The 21,417-nt window shown below is 41.8% G+C and overlaps 1 protein-coding gene across 1 annotated transcript in view; it reads left to right on the top strand.

The window, feature by feature from the left end:
* CTNND1 (catenin delta 1) overlaps window positions 1-15,233 on the top strand; it is a 60,004-nt gene extending 44,771 nt beyond the window's left edge. The window contains 13 exon segments of the mRNA XM_043970637.1: window positions 1,521-1,638; window positions 2,053-2,206; window positions 2,597-2,614; window positions 3,090-3,158; window positions 4,808-4,935; window positions 7,506-7,656; window positions 8,028-8,220; window positions 8,581-8,695; window positions 9,313-9,400; window positions 11,410-11,472; window positions 12,227-12,327; window positions 12,767-12,853; window positions 13,120-15,233. Coding sequence (XP_043826572.1) covers window positions 1,521-1,638; window positions 2,053-2,206; window positions 2,597-2,614; window positions 3,090-3,158; window positions 4,808-4,935; window positions 7,506-7,656; window positions 8,028-8,220; window positions 8,581-8,695; window positions 9,313-9,400; window positions 11,410-11,472; window positions 12,227-12,327; window positions 12,767-12,853; window positions 13,120-13,128 — 1,294 coding nt within the window. The 3' untranslated portion in view covers window positions 13,129-15,233.
* The last annotated feature ends 6,184 nt before the right edge of the window (window positions 15,234-21,417 follow it).

The raw sequence follows: 21,417 nt of genomic DNA, 5'->3' as shown, positions 1-21,417 counted from the left end.
CTTTCTCTGTCTGTATCCCCAGCACTTAGCACAGGTCCCTGGCATGTAGTAGGCCTTACTAAATGTAGGTGCTGACTGGCTGATTCTAAAAGAAGAATCAGAGAATATTATTACCCAGAAAGGCAACCAAGAAGACCCCAGACACTGCTGACCCATGTGTCTATTTTTTCATCATAGAAAATCTTTTGAAACTGATGTGTGCCTACATCAGTGATCATTGTTGAACAATCTGAGAAGAAAACAAATAGGCTTTCACAATTTTCTCTAGCAGACCATTTACAGCATACTTTCATAGTCATAATTGACTGTATTGAGAACAGAAGAGTCCTCTGCTTGTTTGTTGATTTACAGAAGTATTTGACTTCTTTGTACAAAATGTAAACTCTCTCCTCAAAAACTTCAAAGTGTATATTAAGATCATACAAGATTCTGTGGTAGATGTGACCTTGAAAATAATTGTTCAGTGATCTAAGTTTCAACTTCAAGTGACTCACAGAACAGGGAGACATTTACTCAGCCAAGGGGTGTGTTTTAGAGCTCCACACAGAGAAAGGAATCCAAGATGTTGAAAAGACTCTATAGATGCTTCTGTTTGCAAATGACATTGTCCTTAAGGCTTCAGAACCTCTTCATTAAGATATAGTCAGAGAGGGGCAGCCAGGTGGTGCAGTGGATAGAGCACCGGCCCTGGATTCAGGAGGACCTGAGTTCAAATCCAGCCTCAAACACTTAACACTTACTAGCTGTGTGATCCTGGGCAAGTCACTTAACCCTCTTTGCCCCACCAAAAACCAACAAACCAAACCAAACCAAACAAACAAAGATCCAGTCAGGAAAGAGATCAGCCTAGCCACAGACATAGGTAAGATAAAGTGGATGAAAACCCAGATTGTCATGTAGTTAGAACCTTGTCAGTACCTTGGGCAAGTGCTGCAGATAGACAGCAGTCTAAACTGATTAGGAAAAGAGAATAAACCAGATTGCCTTTGGAAAATTGTACAACACTAATCACAAGCTATTTCCCCACCACAAACTTCCTATCTTAATACTAATATCTTCCTGATTATGCTATATTATATGGAATACTGTGGTCTCAAAGAATCAAGAATCACAGGTGACTGAAAGCAGACAATAGCCTGACTTGCAGGAAAGCAAATACAACAGAGATTTGTGTCAAGAAATGGTGAATCAGATGTTGTAAGATGGATAGACTGAATGGTGCTGAATTCTACTAATGATTAAAGAATGAGAGGAAGGCCTCCTAGCACTTTGACTAAATGTGTATTTAAACAAAGACATTGACAAGAATCAAGGCTAGAGTGTTGATAGTTTGTGATCTGTACAGTAGCAGATTGAGTATGGATTAATTAAAGTATTATTATAGAAGCAAATACACATTTAGCTGTTTTAACTTGTTGCTTAGAAAGGAAAAGCTGTTTGTTTTTGGGTAACCCTCTACTGATTTCATAGAGGGAAGAGTTTTTAGAGAGCTTTTATAGACTATCCCTTTTCCCCCCCAGGAATGTCAGTTCAGAACGAAGTGAAGCCCGTCGAAAACTTCGGGAGTGTGATGGGTTGGTGGATGCCCTGATCTTCATTGTTCAGGCAGAGATTGGGCAGAAAGACTCAGACAGCAAGGTAAAAAGAACAGGGCAGGGCTGGGGATGAGGATGGATGTGGGTGCTTTCCTCAGAGAAACATTTGGGACCTGGAGGGGCATCCCTCAGCTTTCCTACATAGTCTGAATAGCTTCATATTGTTGGCTCAATAACCAGCTGGTATCCTACTCTATAATTAGGAAACATAGTATTGTGTTTCATGGGGTCCGGGAGCAAGCAGTCACATGATTGGGCTAATTCAAGCTCATGTTGTTGTTCATACCACAAAAAAAAGTGGGGCTGGCACTTGTTTGTTGACAGCCCCTCCAGAGGCATTGGCCTGGTCAGTAATACTTAGATCACCACTACCCAGCTCTTCTGGATATCTAGGTTCTCTTTATTATTGATCTGGCTATTCTGTCTTCTTACTGAGCCTTTCACCCCATTCCCTCAGCTGGTGGAGAACTGTGTCTGCCTTCTACGGAACCTGTCATACCAAGTCCATCGAGAGATTCCTCAGGCGGAAAGATACCAGGAAGCTCCTTCTAACATTGCCAACAACACAGGGCCTCAGGCAGCCAGCTGCTTTGGGTCTAAGAAGGGCAAAGGTGAGGCCTAGCTCCCGGTTCACACTTCTGCTGTGGGAATGATCAGGAAAAGAGCCCTCTCACCCCTGATGCAAACCACAAGTCAAGCCGCTCAGGGTCCAGATGATTCGAGTGTTGCAAGCGCCGCCTCCCTGTTCTGCTGTTCTCCCATGTTATGTGTGTGTCCCTGCTGTCTTGGGAGTGGTGATGATGGTGGTTGGGAGAGTAGGGATGGGAAGAGAATCCTCCTAACTTGGGGATTCCCCTGTCCCCAACTCTTCCCTTTTCACCTGTGTCCTTTTTCCTGTCTGTGCTTTCCTGCCTATTTGCGGTCCTGTTGTCATCCTTCTCCGGCCTTTTCTTCCCTTTCTGACTCTCCTCTTCTCTCCACTTCGGGTGCTGCACTGGAAGATGAGTGGTTCTCCAGAGGTGAGTCGTTTCTTTTGAGGGACTTGCCAATATCTAATACGCATGTTTTGGTTTTAGCTTTTCTAGCACCTCCCCTCTTAATCCTTTTCTTTGGGTGCATGCAGGGGAAATGCAGTACAGAGAGCCCAATGAAACAGGTTGAACTAATGGCTCTTGGCATGCTATTTCCTGGCAGCATCTAAGGCTGTGATCATAGCTATAGGTTATCTCCACCTGTGGTCCACACCACTGTCCTTGTCTTTGCATGTCTGCTAGGAGAAACCAGCAGCTTTGGCTTTCTTTTGCTTCTTGGCTTATTCTCCAAAGAGACTTTGGTTTAAAAAAAAAAGAAGACATGAAAGATGTGCTGTGTTTGAAAGGAATATCTGACTCATCCACACTACGAAGAAAGGGAGGAATAAGAAGAAAAGCCATATTCTGGGTACTCGGTTTCTTATCTCCCCTTATCTTTTTTTTTTTTTTAATTTTTATAAAGGGAAAAAACCCATGGAGGATCCAACTACTGACACAGTAGATTTTCCCAAAAGAACCAGTCCTGCTCGAGGTAAGTATTTTCCTTCCATTAGAAAATCTTAATGGTCTTTGAATCCTATGTTAGGAAGGTGATGTGCTCATTGTTCTCCCAGGCTCTCCAATACATCTTCCACACAACTGCCAAATTAATATTCCAGAAACACCAGTGCTAAAGCACACCTTGGACCAGGTGGCTTCTGTACTTCCTTCTTACCTCTAGGATAAAATGGAAACTCTGCAAGCAGTGAGAAGCTTTTCACAATCTGCCACCTGTCCACCTTTCCAGTCTTATTACATATTATACTCCTTTACAGACTTTGTTGTTCAGCCAAACAGATCTACTTCCCCTTCCTGATATATAGTATTTCTCCTCCCATCTTCAAGGCCTTTGTACAAGTTATGCCCCATGCTTGGAATGCCTGCCTTCTTTACCTCCTCCCTAATGTTTCCTAAGCGTTCTTAAAAATCCATCTGAAATGTGAACTCCTGCATGAGGCCTTTTTTGATTTACACCCCCAACTTCTAGTCATGCCTCCCCACAGCAGGCAGATTTCCTTATTTCCTTTGTATATACTTTAGGCATTTATCTGTCTGCATTGCTTCCCTTATAAAATATAAGTACCTTGAGAATAGGGATTCTTTTTGTCTGTATCTCATGCATCACACATAATAGGCACTAAATATATTTAAAGAGTTGTTGACTCCTAAAACAGTGATCTATCAGCAGTTTTTGAAATGTTATATTGGTAAGTAGAGCTAGATTTCATGCAGAATTTAGACTCTCCCTTCAGATCTATGAATTTTGAAATGATGGTGATTAACATTTTATTATTTGAAGGTTTTTTGAAGTTTCCCAAGAGCTTTTTTCACAATATACCTTTGAAATAATCAGTTTCATTGTTAGCCCCACTTTACAGTTCAGGAAATTGAAGTTGAAAGAACATCATTTAAGTCATTGTGAGGAGTGAATTGCACAAAAACACATAGCTTACTAGGTTTTATAGCCTGGATGGGTTATAAACACCTTCTTTTTACTCTACCATGGTTGTACCTACTAAATGACACCACACTATGGTATTGATCCTAAGAAAATTCCAAATGACTTCTAACCAAGCTGTTAAAGTTGATTTGGAAGTGTGAAGACCTTGGAAAACAAAATTTGTCAGCAATTCACAGCTTATTCTGTTAACCAGATGTTGAGGTTTGTTTATTAGACTCTAGATACACATACATACACACACACACACACACACACACACACACACACACACACACACACACACACACTTACATATGGAAGGAAAGTGTAAGAATGGGTAGAAGGCAGGACTGGGTTGATGTTAGGACCAAAGCCCAGTGGTCAGTAATTTCTTTAGCTTTGAGTCCCACTGAGGATAAGCAATTCCTAAAAGTCTCAGTGATAGGCCTAACACATATATTCTTGGTTGTAAAAAGGAGGGAAGTGTTGGAAGCAGAAAAGAAAAAGAAAGGCATACCTCTTGCCTGTGGCACCCTTGCTCTAAGCTGCCCACTTCTAATTTAGAAGTCACATGAGTTTCCTGCCTTATGAGTTGGGACAGTTTATTGTGGTTTATTGTATTAGCAGTCATAGCACATCAGTGTGAGAACTCTTGGGGGAAGGAATTCTAATGTCTTATCTCTTTTTCCTCTCTCGTGTAGGCTATGAGCTTCTATTTCAGCCTGAAGTGGTGCGTATATATATCTCTCTTCTTAAGGAGAGCCGGACCCCTGCCATTTTGGAGGCCTCAGCTGGAGCCATCCAGAATTTGTGTGCTGGCCGCTGGACGGTGAGTAATGTTCATGGAATGGACTTAGAGGAGAAAAAAGTAAGAGGAGGTTACACTGTATAACATAACTGCCAGATTTTTCTTTTCCCCATATTTTCTCATCTCATTTCTCTCTCTCTCTCTCTCTCTCTCTCTCTCTCTCTCTCTCTCTCTCTCTCTTCCCTGCCCTTAAATCACCACTAAAGTCTACCATCCTTTCTAACTCTCATCCTATATCTCTCTTTCCTCAGGCAAACTCCTTTACTTCTTGTTCTCTCATTCCCTAAGTCCCCTGTAATCTTCCTTCTTCTGATCTCATCAGAGTTACCAAATGAACTCTTAACTGTCAGATCTTATGGCTTCCTCTTTAGCCTCATCCTCCTTGACTTCTCAGGAGCCTTTGACCTTGTTACTCCTCGTTACCTTCTTGGTTACTCTTCTCCACTCTGGTTTTTTGTGCTTTGTTGCCAATCATGACTTGCCAAATCCTTGACCTTAGATATTTTCACCATTTGCCTCTTTTGCTCCTATTCGTGTGTTGTTGAATGAAGTTGGAAAAAATTCAAAACTTTTTATTGGGTCCACTACAGATTGACACTACTTAATCTCCACTGGGGTTTCACTGCAGCAAGACTGTTCTTTTACATGCAGATTCATAAGCAAACCTCTCTTCCCTCTGCATGTACCCTTGATCCAAACCTTCTGTCTTCTCAGGCAGGTTAGGCATCTCAGCATGTTCAAAACAGAATTTCTGTCCAAATTGTCTCTTCTTCTGAAATTTCCTATTACTGTAGAGGGCACCACCATCCTTCCAAGCACCCCAAGCACCTTGGTGCCCCACAAATCGAATCTGTTGCCAGTGCTCGTTTCAATTAATATCCCCTATAAGTACCAACCTAGTCCAGGCCCTTATCATCTCTTGCCTGGTTGGGCTCTCTATCCCAAGTCTCTTTCCCACAACACTTCCTCATTGTCAAAGTGGTCTCTGAAAGCCCAGGCCTGACTGTGATGTCCACTCTGCTCAATACCTTTCTTTGGTAGCTCCCTATTTACCTCTAGGATAAACTAGAACATCCTTCCTTTAGCATTTTTTTTTCATTTTTTTTTTTTTTAGTGAGGCAATTGGGATTAAGTGACTTGCCCAGGGTCACACAGCTAGTAAGTATCAAGTGTCTGAGGCCAGATTTGAACTCAGGTCCTCCTGACTCCAGGGCCGGTGCTCTATCCACTGCGCCATCTAGCTGCCCCTTCCTTTAGCATTTTAAGCCCTTCACAACCTGGTCTCTTCCTACTTTTCCAGTCTTCTTGTACTTCACTCCCCTCCTTGTATTGTGTCATTCATCCTCACCTCCCTACTTACTGCTCCTCTCACATTACTCTTCATCTCATGATTCCCTGAACTTGTAGTGGCTATTTCCTAGACCTGCAATGTTTTTTTCTCCTTCCATCTTATTTCTGAGTTCCCTGGCTTTTTTCAAGACTCAACTCAGATGCAGCCTTCTGCAGGAGAATCTTCCTGCTTCGATCTGCTCTTCTAAGATTCTCTTCCATTTACAGTACATGTATTAATAGTCTATGTAGATAGTTATTGGCATGTAGCCTCCTCTTTTAGAATATGTTTGTGTTGTGTTTTACTTTCCTTGTGTCTCAACCTCTTAAAGTGCTGACACTCTGGAAGTGATTCATAGTGTTCATTGACTAGTTTCTTGGTTCTCTTACCTGTATGACCACTCCATGCCATATGGGTTCCTTAATCGTGGGTATGACCAATTCTCTGTGCTAGTACCTCTATATTCTGTTACTTCGACGGTTCTAGTGATTTCAATTACCATCTTTCTTCAGGTCACTCCCAGATCAGTCCTACATCACCAACTGCTTGTGGGACATTTGGAACCAGGTGTTTTGTATACATCTACAAAACAACTCATTATCTTTTATCCTAACCCACCTCTCTTCTGAACTTCTTTATTATAATTTGAGGGTATCACCATCCTTCCAGTTATCCAGGATCATGATATAATTGTCATCTTTGACTCTCCACTCCTTTACCAAATCTTGCTTCTGTTTCTTATCTATCTGCTCACACAGTTTTCACTCTAATTTAAATCCCCATCACTTTTCACTTTTACTACTATAATCTCATTTGGTCTCCCTGCCTCAAGCTTCTTCCCCTACTGTAATTCTTCATCTTCATAGTTGCTAGAAATGATTTTCCTAAAATTCAGATCTCACTCCCCAATTCCCCCACTCAATAAATAATCTTTTCTTACCTCCCCCACTTTCATTCTCTTCCTCTCTCTCTCCCACCTCCCCATTTCTCTGCCTCTGCTTTCCTCAAGAACTGAACTAAAAGTGCCACCTTTTACAAAAAATCTTTCTGATCGTACCCAGTAGTAAACTAGGTCATTCTCCCAAAACTCCCTCTATCTATTGTGTGTGTATGTGTTTTACTTATTCCTTGTTTTCTCCCCCATTAGAATGTTAGCTCATCAAGGATAAGAACTGTTTTCATTGTTGTCTTCAGATCCTTAGAGCTTATCAGTTCACCGGTAATGCTTAATAAAAATGCTTGTTGATTTGGTACCTTTTAGTATGGTCGGTATATCCGTTCAGCTCTGCGCCAGGAAAAGGCTCTCTCTGCCATAGCTGACCTTTTGACCAATGAGCATGAACGAGTGGTGAAAGCTGCGTCTGGAGCACTACGTAATCTGGCTGTGGATGCACGAAATAAGGAGCTGATTGGTAAGATGGGCCAGGGAAGAAAATATTGTTGCATGAGCTTGTGAAGCGATGGCACTAACTAAAGCGGCCTGTGGTGTGGTAATCAGCTCTTCTCAAAGGTGTCTACCAAGAGCCTAAGGCCTAGCTCTCCCCCTTCCTTGGGCAGGCCGGAGAAGGAGAGGAGCTCCACAGATTCAGGAAAACAGAATAAACCCATGGTGCCTCTGGCTCCTCCCTTGCCCTTTTGGAAGAAGGCTCAGGGATGGAGGAACAATGACCATCTAATTGGAATAGTGTTGTACAGCTTCATGTGGTAAATGTAGCTGAATGCAGGGGCCTGTGGCCTTCTGAGATGTATCTTTCCTCAGTCGTCTTCTCTTTCACTGTTCCAGGGAAACATGCTATCCCCAACCTTGTAAAGAACCTGCCAAGTGGTCAGCAAGGCTCTTCCCGCAACTTTTCAGAGGATACTGTGGTCTCAGTCCTGAATACCATCAATGAAGTTATTGCAGAGAACTTGGAAGCTGCTAAGAAACTCCGAGAGACACAGGGCATCGAGAAGCTAGTGCTGATCAACAAATCGGGGTTTGTCTCGACCTCGAGAGAGGTTTCCTTTTCCTTTCGTTCCTTGGCTCGCTCTTGTACCTCTTTCACATATTACCATCCCTGCAGCCTTGGCCTCTCTCCTCTTTCCTGTTCCCCTTCCCCAAAACCCAGTTAAAGGAAAAAGCACCTTTTAAGGTAAATGCAGATGGCATAGAGAACAAGGACCATGGTCTCCCACATGCTTTAGCATCATTGCCAGGGACCTAACACTGTAATAAATCAACAAAACAGCCCATGCCCATCGTGCACGTGTTCCTATATCCCCTATATTTTGAGAAGGGGAGGAAGACTAGGTTTCTTCCCTAGTTTCATTGTTTCGGTATCTCTTTCTCTTTACAGTAATCGATCAGAAAAGGAGGTTCGGGCAGCAGCACTTGTCTTACAGACAATCTGGGGGTACAAGGAACTTCGGAAGCCACTGGAAAAGGAAGGGTGGAAGAAATCAGACTTTCAGGTATTGAACACTCGAGGAACTGCGATAGTTGCTCATACTTCCTGCCTCCTCTTCTTTCACTGGGTTCCTTCTTTTCCTCCCATGATAATGACTGTTCTTCATTTAAGACTCCACCGGCAGCTTGAAATGTAATTATTTTCTATAACTCTTTGCAGAAGTTTCATGAGTTCCTTCCTCTCTTGAGAGAGAATATCATTCTCAATTTTTTCATATTGTGGTAGCCTTGAAAGTAACTAAATCCCAGTGTAACATTTCTACCATTAAACAATGTCTCTGTTACAGCAGAGGAAATGAAAAAGTTGGTTGGGTCCTTATTTTTAACTTGCAGTTCACTAGAGCTATTTATTATTACTCTGCAGATAAGGATTCAGTTTAGGTCATAGAGAGAAGTGGTCATTGAAACTGTTTGACTAAATTATTTATAGATACCATTATATCTCTGCCACTCTTATCTAGGCATCTTATTATAATGGATAGTTTTGCTATTTGGTCACCTAATTTCCCTCCTTATTTGTGATTTTTATACATTAAGTTAAATTTGGGAATGACGCTACAGAGGACATGAGGTAGATGGTACTTTAAACTCACAAATTTATGTATGCGTTGTACATCTCCAGGTCAATCTAAATAATGCTTCTCGGAGCCAAAGCAGCCACTCTTATGATGATAGCACCCTCCCTCTTATTGACAGGAATCAGAAATCAGGTAAGATAAACAATTATCCCTCCCACTTTTCCTTTCCTCCTGCCCCAATCTATTAACACATTTTGCAATGTGTTTTTCATTAGAAAGTAGTACAGGGGCAGCTAGATGGTGCAGTGGATAAAGCACTGGTCCTGGATTCAGGAGGACCTGAGTTCAAATCTAGCCTTAGACACTTGATACTTACTAGCTGTGTGACCCTGGGCAAGTCACTTAACCCCAATGGCCTCACCCAAAAAAAAAAAAAACCCGAAGAAAAAGAAAGTAGTACAAATACAACAGTTTTCTGGGTAATCTAGACCAAAGCTTCTTAAACTGTGGGTTGTGACCTCATATGGAATCACATAATTGAATGTGGGGGTTGTGAAAAATTTGGCAACTGGAAAAGGTTATGTATACCTATTTTATATCCCTATATACCCAAGGTTGCATAAAAATTTCTCAGGCAAAAAGGGGTCACGAGTGGGAACAGTTTAAGAAGCCCTGGTCTAGATTTTCTTCATTTTATTGGTTGTTTAAAAACTGGAGCATATGCAGAAGGTTGGGTGGTTCTTGACACAAACATATGTCTGCCCTGGTGAATTAACATTTTTATTTATGAAGGGGAAACTACTGGTTCTCCAACTTGACATCTCTTAGAGACCCCAAGATGGTTTAATTCTAGCTTATAGAACCTCTTTTTGCTGGTTTGCTTCAGGAGCTAAGGCATTTTCTTTCTATTGGGAAATTTCCTGGCTTAGAATTTATCCTTTACATGTGTCTTTTTAAGTTGAAGTAAAGGCTGTTTCTGTGACAATAACAATGACAGCCAGCTGGGTGTGGTGACACCCAGTGCATAATGGATGAATAAATGGTCCTTGGGAAAAAATAAGAAATAGAACATCCACACTTGGAAACACACTAAACTTCACTAATAACCAGAGAAACTTGATGTACAATCTCATCAAATTAATGAAAGTAAAACCAAAAAACCCTAACCTGGTAAGGTTGTAAATAAATGTGCATTTAATCATTATTGGTGGAATTTCAAATTTGCAGAATCTTTTTTGCCAGGAATCTAGAAATACTTAATAAAAATGGAAAACAAAGGGTCAGATTTCGACCCAATAATTCCCTTCTTGGGAATATGCCCTAAAAGTGTTGAATCTAGATGACTTCTCCTTAGTAGCCCTTCTTGTCATCCTTCCAGAGAGCCATTCCATAGAATAAATAGTATTTCTTAAAAGACAAAAAAGAGGGAAAAATTAGCATAGCTGATCAATACATTCAAAAAATGGGAAATAATGTGCAACACTTGTTAAGTGATTTGCCCAGGGCCACACAGCTAGTAAGTGTCAAGTGTCTGAGGCCGGATTTGAACTCAGGTACTTCTGAATCCAGGGCCGGTGCTTTATCCACTGTGCCACCTAGCCGCGCCCCCCTATGTGAACACTTGTTGATCTCCAGCGTCTGCAGAGGGCTGGAGTGTGGGAGTCTTTTCTCATCTCTTCTTTCCAGACATTCTTGTTTTGGATAATTTTGCAGCATTTACTGTGTGTGTGTGTGTGTGTGTGTGTGTGTGTGTGTGTGTGTGTGTGTGTGTGTGTGTGTGTACGTGCTTTCTGTTTACATTGTTCCATAGTCATCATACAGATTTTCTTGGCTCTGCTTACTTCACTCTGTACTAGTTCATTTGGATTTTTCCATGTTTCTAGTGATTTGGATTATTATTTCAGTAATTAATAGTTATACGTTGTTAATGGTTAACTAATAGTTATATGTTATTAATTCATAGTTATTAAATAATGGTTAATAGTTTTCAGTTCTTCTTTTGAGTACTTTTTATATCCTTTGACAACTTATTGTTTATGTATCTTGGATGTCAGCCTCTTAACAGAAATTTGATAGTTATTAAAAACATTTAATTGATTGTGTCAATATTTGATTTTTGCATTTAATTTTTAAAAACACCATCCAGAAGTAAGGGTCCTCAATGTTTGGCTTTTGACATGCCATACTCTGACTCTATTTAGATAAAAAACCTGACCGGGAGGAAATTCAGATGAGCAGCATGGGTCCAAATACCAAATCATCAGGTAAGATTCTTATTTTAATTCCCCTATAAGGAAAGCAGGTTCTCATTAGGTTTGGTAGGGGCTATTCTTTGCCCAATTGGTTTGACTGTGGGGAACTTTACTCCTCAGTTGTTAGTAGTATAAAACTGAATCTAATTTGCCCAGTTCTTAAGGCTGTGGCTAACTTCATTCTCCCTGACCATTCTCATTTTCCCTTTTTATTTTAATCCTGTGTTCTAGTTAGGCTGATTTCTTTATTGCTGTGTACATCATCTTGTGCTTTTCCTCAAGATCCCTGCTCGTGCTGTGCCCTGTCTTTGCCTGTCCAAATTATATTCATAAAGCACTCTTCAAGTTTCTTCCCTATAAAGTAATCTGTGACTTGCAGCTTGCTGTTAACTACTATCACATTTATAGTCTATGATAAATCATTGTATGAAAATACAAGACAGTATATAATTAAATACTAAGGGTTGGGGCGGCTGGGCGGTGCAGTGGATAGAGCACTGGCCCTGGATTCAGGAAGACCTGAGTTCAAATCCAGCTTCAGACACTTGACATTTACTAGCTGTGTGACCCTGGGCAAGTCACTTAATCCCAATTGCCTCACCAAAACAAACAAACAAACAAAAAATACTAAGGGTTAAATTAAAGTTGTCTTATTTTCCCCAATATATTTTAAGCTAAATGGGGACATAGGACACAAAGGGCCTTGATGGATATTTGATTGGGTATTAGCAGGGGAGTTTACATCTGTGTGTGATTTTTCTGTCAGATAATTATGCCACATTGAATGAGAGGGGAGACCACAACAGGACACTGGACCGATCTGGAGACCTGGGTGAAATGGAACCATTGAAAGGAACACCCTTAATGGTAACTGTTTCTTCTGTCCTATATTCTGTCTAGTCTTGAGTCTGTTTTTATCCCTCTTAGGGAGGATTTTTTTGAGGGAGAGGGGGTTGTTTGTTTTAAAGCACACTCACCGAACACTCTGATTTAGTAAGCTCTTCTAGAAAAGAGTTCTACTTTTATTCATTCTGATATTTTTTAGACCCTCTGTGAGATACTAGAGATGGGAAAGAATTACTGCAAGCATATTTTGGATTTGACTAACACCACTCTCGTGTGTTGATCTACATATACCATATGCTTTCCCTCTATCTGCTACTACCATTTCTGAAAGTCCGCCCCTCTCTTGCCGTTCTGTTACTGTTCATTCCAGAAGTTCTGAAACCTGCTTAGGGTTTGGCACACACTAACACGGTTTTCTATCACCTCACTTTCCACACTAACAAACTGCATGTGTTTATAGCAGGAGGAAGGGCAGGAATCGCTGGAGGAAGGACTGGAAGTTTTGGTTTTGAATGATGAGGGGGACCAGTTGTCTTACCCCCCCATGGTATGTTCCTCAGCCATACGTGAGGGCCTTCTCAAATCAGGCCTTTGTGTGTCAATCAAGCGGATGAGATTTGACTCAAGAATGTCTCTGACTGTAACGGTGCTTTGGGGATTCTGCAATGATCGTGCCCTGGGGATGCTGGGACATTCAGCTGGTGATCTGATGCTCCATTGTGTGCTGCTTTCTTTTCTCCAGATTGATACCTTCTTGGCTGTATTCACTACCAACTTTTTAACTTCTTTCTCTCTCTTTTTTTTCTACAGCAGAAGATTTAGCACCACTGTCTCAAGCTTCATCTGGGTTTATAATATATGTACTTTTATTTTTTGGTGGTGAAATGGACTGATGATTCTACCCCCTCCCTTGCTGGACTATTGTGCCAACTGCCAGGCTGCCTCCTGCCCTATTAGCCCTATATGGGCTGCCTCCCTTTCCTCAACCCCACCCTCTTCCAATGATGCCTGCCCTTCCCTCCTTGACCCTGGTTTATCCTAAGGAGTATGACTCAGTCACTTGCATAGGATGCCTCAATTTCTCCTGCCTTGAAAAACTGCTGCAGAATATTTCTTTTGCCAGCTCTCCCCAGAGCTGCTGTTCCTATATGGAGGTTGGGAGAAAGTTTTGAGATTATTCCTCGAAAGCCATGGTGGGAAGAATTAGAAGTTGGTTTCAGTGTATATGGTGTCTGTCAAAGCTCTCGTGTTTTGACTGACTCTTCCTTTTTAAATTTTTTTTTTTTGGTGGGGAAGGAAAAATTCTTTTTAATGGGCAAGGAGTGAATTCTTGTTTTTTCTCTCCTCCTATTCCAAATGGATATTTTGGTTTTGAAGCAAAGAATGTTGGTAACATTGGCACATTCCATTTGGGAAAGAGGCATCTCACCAAGGGATCTTTCAGAGTAGACCTTTCTTCCTGCATCTCCAGGGCAGGGACCATCTAAGGACTTTTGGCTCTAACTCGCTCTTAGGGAGCAGCTGCCACCCCTTGTTGAGTCTGTCTCTACCCTTCCTTCATTCCTCATACTACCACAGATGTAATGGCCAAATCTGCTTTGGAAGTCTTAGGAAGAAGAATCGGGCTGTGCTGTTAAGGGAATGTTCTTGGGGGGTGAGTTGGAAGAGTGTGGAAGGGGAATGAGGTCGTACAAATGGAAACAATTAGCTCCCTCATCTGTCAAGCAGGGAGGAGCGTACATAAGGTGGTTGGTCTGAAGTTGAGGTGGGAAGCTTTAAAGCTTTTCTTTTTTCCTTTTCTCTTTTTTTTTGACCCTTGATCTTTTCCTTCTTTTGCTTTACCCTGGGGTTGGTTGGCCAAGAGAAGGATTTTTATGTACATAGCTCCTGCCCTTCCTCGTTCTGTGCAGGGGGCTGCCCTGGCTTTGCCTCTCCCATGTGCCTTTGGCCTGGGGTGGTCCCCCCCCCCCCCCGCCCCCCATGTGCCTTTCTTTGCCGAAGCAGCCTCATTTCCAATGATTTTGCAAATTATATTTTTTTGTTGCTTCCCCATTGAAACTAAGGGGAGATCAAGTGATTAGATCTTAGGGCCTCAAGGAACCCACATTATCCTTTTGGTCTGGGGAGGGACGACCTTTATTTCAGCCTTAACATACTGAGGCCCAGCAGTGAAAGCTGGGATTTCCAGCAATAATCCTACTCTGATAAATCTTTACATGTTGGGGCGGGGGAACAGGGGAAAGTTATAAGACGCAATTCCCAAATTTCAACATCTCTGAAGGGTTTCCGGAAAGTCTGGACTCTCTTCCACCCCTCTAACTCAGTACATTGGAGCATGGTAGTGAAAAGAGTCAGCTGCTATGTGATTTAGGATTTTTGTTTTGTTTTGTTTTGAACCCTATTCCTCCCTCGCTAAAATTCGAAGCCACATTCAATGTAACTGGAAGACCTCCCCAAGAGTTGATTGTTGGGCTGGGGTAGAAGTACCCAGCTGCCTTGCCCTAAAGCTCGGGTGCTCACTATTTCCTTCCCACCCCCTTGCTGGTAGAGGGGAGCCTTTTGCTCTCTCAGTGACCCCAGGAACGCGCACACTGCACAGGGGAGTGGGTCCTGGCCTGAATTGGGTCTCCTTTTGGTCCCCCTCTCCCTCCTCCACCTTTGTCTCTCTTCCTCTGGTGCTCTTTTGTTTTCTTGGTGGGGTTCTGGGTATCAGTACAGATATGGGCTTTGGGGACCTTTTTAAAATTTTGTGTGTGACTATAAAACACTAAACACTCAATTCCAGAAGAACCAAAAATCCCACCTCCCCACCGAACACTACCATGGGACATGTCTTCTGCTCCATGCCATTTTCTCTTTCTTGTTAACGCTTTTAAAAACAAATGAGTTTTTTATATAAATAAAATTTTTAAAGTGTGTATGTGAAAGAATTCAGTTGTCGATTTGAGCCACGTCTCCATATTTCCCTTGTGCCTCAGGTGTTTCTCAGTGCTTTTCATCATTCCCACTGCTGCTCCTAGGTCATAACAGAATTACTGACAAAGCTTTGCTCTTCGGCCATTGCAATTTACCATGTCTGGATTGCATTCATTTAGGCAATCCTGCTCATATAATGCAATGAGTTCCTTGAAACCCACGTCAGAAGAGTTGCAGTCTTCTGTCTGAAAGTGTTTAGACTTTGGCTAGATATGTTCAAATGAAGGAAATGCAAGATAGGGAGGCCTGCCTGTACCTCCTTCAGTGGACAACATCAATTCATGGTTTGTTAGTTATCTTCCTTTGGTCATGGCTGAGCAATAGAAAGTTTTCCTCCTTAAGGCGATGAATAGGATTCCAGCTGCTTCACTTTTTGTGTCAATGGAAAAAAGGATGATGGTAGCTAGCCAGATCATTTTCTCTAGTTTTGAGTAGAGAAGCTATTGTTTTGCTTTTTTGTTTTTAGGCAATGGGGGTTAAGTGACTTGCCCAGAGTCACACAGCTAGTGAGTGTCAAGTGTCTGAGGCCGGATTTGAACTCAGGTACTCCTGAATCCAGGGCCAGTGCTTTAACCACTGTGCCACCTAGCTGCCCCTAGAGAAGCTATTTAAAGGAGACAAAAGGCTAGAAGTTAGGGCAGAAATGAGGAAGAAGGGAGACTGAGTTCTAATTGTGTTTCCAAAAAAACTGAGGTGCCATTCCCTTGGCTAAATCTGTACTTTTGAAAAGCTATTGATGAATCAGGATGGGAGAGAGCCCAGCTTTGTCTAGGCCTCTAAAAGTCATTTTCAAATATGACATGGTGTTGTTGGGTAAATTATGAAGCTTTTATTGGGGAACCTTAAAGCTAAGACCATTGTCTTAGACCAAGGATAATATCTAAGATTCCAAATGTAGTAAAACCTAGTACAGCAAGCATGTGATCTATTTGAGCTAACATTTGGGTAAACAATAGAAATTTCTACAATATTTCCAACTGCTGAAAGGAAATGAAAAATGAATTGACTCTCCTAATGTATGCTTGTCCTTCTAACTCTGAGATGCTTAGTAAACACTTGCCATTTGAATGGAATTTACTTTACTGCAGAGGTCTTCAAAGAAAAGCCACAGGTGTCACTTCCTTGTGACCTTAATCGGTATACAATTAAGAACTGTAATGTGAATTTACTAAAATGTGCTCTATACGGTTATTCATTTTCATGATAGGATTAAAACTAGAGTTGGTGTTTTTGGTTTTTCGGGGCAATGGGGGTTAAGTGACTTGTGCAGGGTCACACAGCTAGTAAGTGTCAAGTGTCTGAGGCCGGATTTGATCTCAGGTCCTTCTGAATCCAGGGCCGGTGCTTTATCCACTGTGCCACCTAGCCACCCCCAAAACTATAGAGTTGGAAGGAACTTCAGGGCCTCTAGCCAACCCTTCATCTTACAGATAGAAAACTGTGAGACCTTAGGTTAAGTGGCCCAAGGTCACACCAGTGATAAACATTGGTGGAATTTGAACTCCCTGTCCTTTAATTCCAGAGGCAATACTCTTTCAACTGCAGTCAGTTATCCTGTAACACACACACATGCTTGCCCAAAAAATCAATGAGCTATGCAAAATTATGTAATGACCCACGGGGCTTCTGTGAAAAACGCTAACTCTAAATGTTTAAAAAAAACACACCAAAAAACAACTTCTCCAGTGACACACAAAAAACGATATTACTTAATAAGAAATGGTAACAGGTTTATTCATGTTAAATGGTTAAGAAATATATACTATAAAGACTAGTGGTGTCTGACGCCTTGTGCTGCTGCTCATTTTTGCCATGGTAGAAGGTTGGACATAGGACTCCACCCCCACCCCCAGGCCCAGCCCTCCTCTGTTTAAAACTAAATTGAGTGTGTAGGGTCCCTCCAAACTTGGTACTCTACATCCTACCTTCATGTATTCCTGTTGCCCATGCCTTGAATGTGTAAATGCAATCAAGATGGTGTAGTATATTCAATAACTGTACTTTATATGCAATATAATTGTATACCTGGTAAATATGGCACTTTACCTAGACAAATACCTGAAGTCCATTTATGGTAGTGGACATCAGAAAGGTTGCAGCTTATGCATTATTGTGAAATGGTGCAGTTTTCTGCATTCTCAGTGTTTCAGAAGAAAACAGGTATAAATAAGTTCATGCCCAAAACAAATGTTCAATTATGTTGGAACAAACTCACATTATAGCCAAACTGACTGTACTATCTTCTGTCTTTTGGGTTATAGTTGTAAAAGGGTTTGATTCCCCCAAATTGATATTTCTCTATCACCTGGATTTTGATTGAGGATTCTATATTTTATTCCTTGGTTGTTCACTTGTTTTCAGTCATGTTTAACCCTGTGGTCCCATTTGAGATTTTCTTGGCAAAGATCATGAAGTGGTTTGCCATTGTGGTTCACTTTACAGATGAGGAAACTGAGGCAAACAGGGTGAAGTGACTTGCCCAGCGTCACCCAGCTAGGAAGTGGCTGAGGCTGGATTTGAACTTAGGAAGCTGAGTCTTCCTGACTCCAGGCCTGACCCTCTATCCCCTGTACCACCTAGCTGCCCAATAAATAGCATGAACTAATGGATTTCTGAGTTTGCCATATTCCACTGCGCCTTCCTAAGAAAATAGTGGCAGCATTTATGTGTCTCCTTAGGTTTGCAAAGTGCCTTTGTTACCACAGTTAATCCTCACAACAATCCTCACAGGTAAGTGTTATGATCCCTGTTTTACAGACCAGGAAACTAAAACTAAGGTTTAGGTTAAGAGACTTGGGCCATGGTCTGAACTCAAGCTGAGGCCAAGGGGCCGCCCAGCTGCCTAATGCTGTGGCCTTCGCCCTCAAAAATTTGCACTCTGAGGACCTGTATCTAGTTTCCTCTTAGCAGTAGCATTTGATATAAAAAAGTGCCTACCATTGACCATAGCACAGAATTTAAAAGATGCTCTGGGAGGAAGGCAAGTAAGTCACTGTCTGGCAGCAGTAGAACATTTACGGAGAATTCCAGCTTTATAGGCTAGCAACTTCCCTTTCTTCATTTAAACAAAAACCAAACTACTTCCTGTACTCCTGCTTCATTAGTTATCGTTGCTTCCTTTCCACAGACTGAAGGATCTTTCCATAATGCAAAAAAGGAAAAGAATAGTAGCCAAATCTATATAACTCTAACTTGGCTTATTTGGCCACAGTTTGGTTGGCTGGCCTCGTAAATGGGTCAGTGCAGAGGAAAAAAATGTTTGAGTTAAGCTAATGTCCTTCCCTTCCAACTCCTTCCTTAAAGCTTTTCCACCTCTGAGGAGCACTGGTGGCATCATTTGGGGAAGTCATCTAGTCCCACCTGTACATAGTGCTGCCCAGCTGCTGCCTAAAGGTCTGTGAGACAACAGGCTGGGTATGAGGATGAATGAGAAGGGATAAGTGTACTTGGAAATTTTGTGCCTGGGTGACTGGAAAGGTGGTGGTGCTCAGTTGAAATAACTTTGGGTAGGAGGCCAGATTATAAGGGGTAAGTGGAGGGTGATCAGTTGTGGAGGTTGACAGGATTTGGAGGTAGAGATAAGCTTCAGGCGGTAAAAGATGAGATTGGAATTCGGGGGAGAGATTGGGACCAGGTAAATGTATTTGGACTCCATCTACATACCTGTATTAACTGAAACACTTGTGGAGAGGCCAAAGTTGCCAGAAAACCCACAAGTAGAGGAAAAATGACCCCTGGAATGTGGCAGTGACCCAGGGCAAGGGTACATAGAGTAGGAAAACTGAGTGGTCAAAAGTTTTCCAGATAAACCAAGTATGTATTCAGTTTGCAGAGATCAACATTGTTGGGTTTGATCCTTTATATGTTTCCAAAATGTCTTTCAATTGCACTTAATTCTTTATATTTAAAGCTTTTTCTCTTCCACAAACCACTTGCTTGTTATCCGTCTAGTAACAGGTCACTCTAGCCAAAGAATGAAAACATGGATGAAAATCCTGTAGTATTAAGAGGTATGAAGGGGAGATATATCAATGAGAATGGCTAAAGGCATTGGAGTATTAATAAACATAAATAAACATAGCTATTTGAGAATGCTTAGAGCCTTTTCTCCCTTCACTTTGCCGTCTTTGAAATGTGTGTGTGTGTGTGTGTGTGTGTCCCTACTGTGTACATATAAGATATGGACGAGGCAAATTAGAGGCAATCTTTGATGTTGAGGTTGACTGTCAAGAGACTGGGAAAAGCCTCTTAGGAAAGCGGATTTCAGCTGAGGCTTTAAAGAAGCCAGGAGAAGGAATGAGGGAGAGTATTCTGAGCACCAAGGACAGCTGGTGAAAATGGTCGGGTGATGGATCAGGCTGGTGCTAGGAACAGCAGGAAGGCCTCTGTTAGGCTTTTTGCATACTTCAAGGGGAATGCTAAATAAGAATATTAGAAAGGTAGGGAGGGGCAAGGTTTCGAAGGGTTTTTTAAGCAAAACATTTTGTATTTGATCCTGGAGGTGGTCGCAGCTAGAGTTTTGGTCAGACCTGCAATTTAGGCAGAGTAATGACAGCCGAATGTAGGATGTACCAGAATAAAGAGATTTTTGAGGCAGGGAGAATGACTGGAAGGCTATTTGCAGTAGTCTAGGTGTGAGGTAATAAGGGCCCAGCCTACACTAGGGCAGTGTCAGAGGAGAGATGGAACATATACAAGAAATGGCATGGAAATATCAACAAGGCTTGGTAACAAATTGAAGATGAGGGGTGAGAGTCGTTGAGGATGATACCCAGAATTTTAAACCTGGGATGGAGCCTTCAACAGTATTTGAGAAACTAGGAAGCGGAGAGGATTTGGGGAGAAAAAAATATGAGCTCAACTTTGGACATGAGTTTAAGCTGCCCAATAGTAAGTTAAAAAAAAAAAAAAAGGCAGAGATGAGAGACTGGAGATCAGATGAGAGTGGAGTGCTGCTCTATGATGGAGAGAAGCTAGCATGCCAGTAAAACCAACAACATGAAGTGCTTACTATGTGCCAGACACTATTCTGTGTGCAGGAGATACACGTAGAAGCAAAAATTTAGTTCTTGCTTTAAAGGAACTTATGTTTTCATAGGGAAAGACTACACATAAGAGGAAGTTGGGGGGGGGGGGCGAGTAGCAGGATGTTCCAGAGTAAGAAGGCAGCGGAATCAGCATGGCAAAGTTGGGAAAATCAAGCGCAGCCAATTTTCCCCTCACCTCTAGGATAAGGCCCAGACTCCCGGCTGGTATTTTAAACCCTTCACAATCTGTCTCCATCCTACCTTTCCAGGTTTACTGCACTTCACAAACTAGTCTGCCTCCTGTTGCTGGTACTTGGCCTTCCATCTCTGTACTTTTGTACAGATTGCCCTTCGTGCTTAAAATGCATGCCTTCCTGTTGTCATTCAGACATGTCTGATTCTTTGTGACCCTGTGAACTACAGCTGTCCATGGGGGTTTCTTGGCAAAGATCCTGGAGTGGTTTGCCATTTCCTTCTCTTAGTGGATCCTTTTGAGAGGCAATCAGGTTAAGTGACTTGCCCAGGGTCACAAAGTTAGGAAATGTCTGAGGCCGGATTTCATGTCAGGTCTTCCCGACTCCAGTCCCAGTGTTTTATAGACTGAGCTACCAGCTGCCTTCCTGCCCTCTGATTTTGAGAATCCCTAATTTCCTTTGAAGCTTAGCTTGTCATCTCCTATAGGAAGATTCCTAATTCTCCAAAGTTGCTGTTGTCCACCAGAAATAGGACTATATGTAATGCACATGTTCATTCCCCAGCCCACCCTGACCACAGATAACATGAGCTCCTTGAGAGTAGGGTCTGTTTGGTTTTTTTGTCTGGTATTCATAGACCAGGGGTCCTTAACCTGTAGTCTATACATTTTTATATCTGTCTACACAGAGATACATGTGTATGTATGGATGTGTATATGTATTATAAATATTTCAATATGATTGGTATCCTTTGTAATCGTATGTTTTTGGTTTTATGCATTTAAATATATTATCCTGAGAAGGGTCTAGAGGCTTTACCAGACTGGCTGCCCAAGGTGTTCATGATAAAAAAAGAATAAGCACCCTTGTCCTTGAGCTTCATATGTCTATTCTATATAGATACAATAAATTCT

Source organism: Dromiciops gliroides, chromosome 6, assembly GCF_019393635.1.
Source record: "Dromiciops gliroides isolate mDroGli1 chromosome 6, mDroGli1.pri, whole genome shotgun sequence".
Taxonomy (NCBI): Eukaryota; Metazoa; Chordata; class Mammalia; order Microbiotheria; family Microbiotheriidae; genus Dromiciops; species Dromiciops gliroides.
The sequence above is the reverse complement of the archived record's forward strand: the minus strand, read 5'-3'. Positions and strand labels throughout refer to the sequence as shown.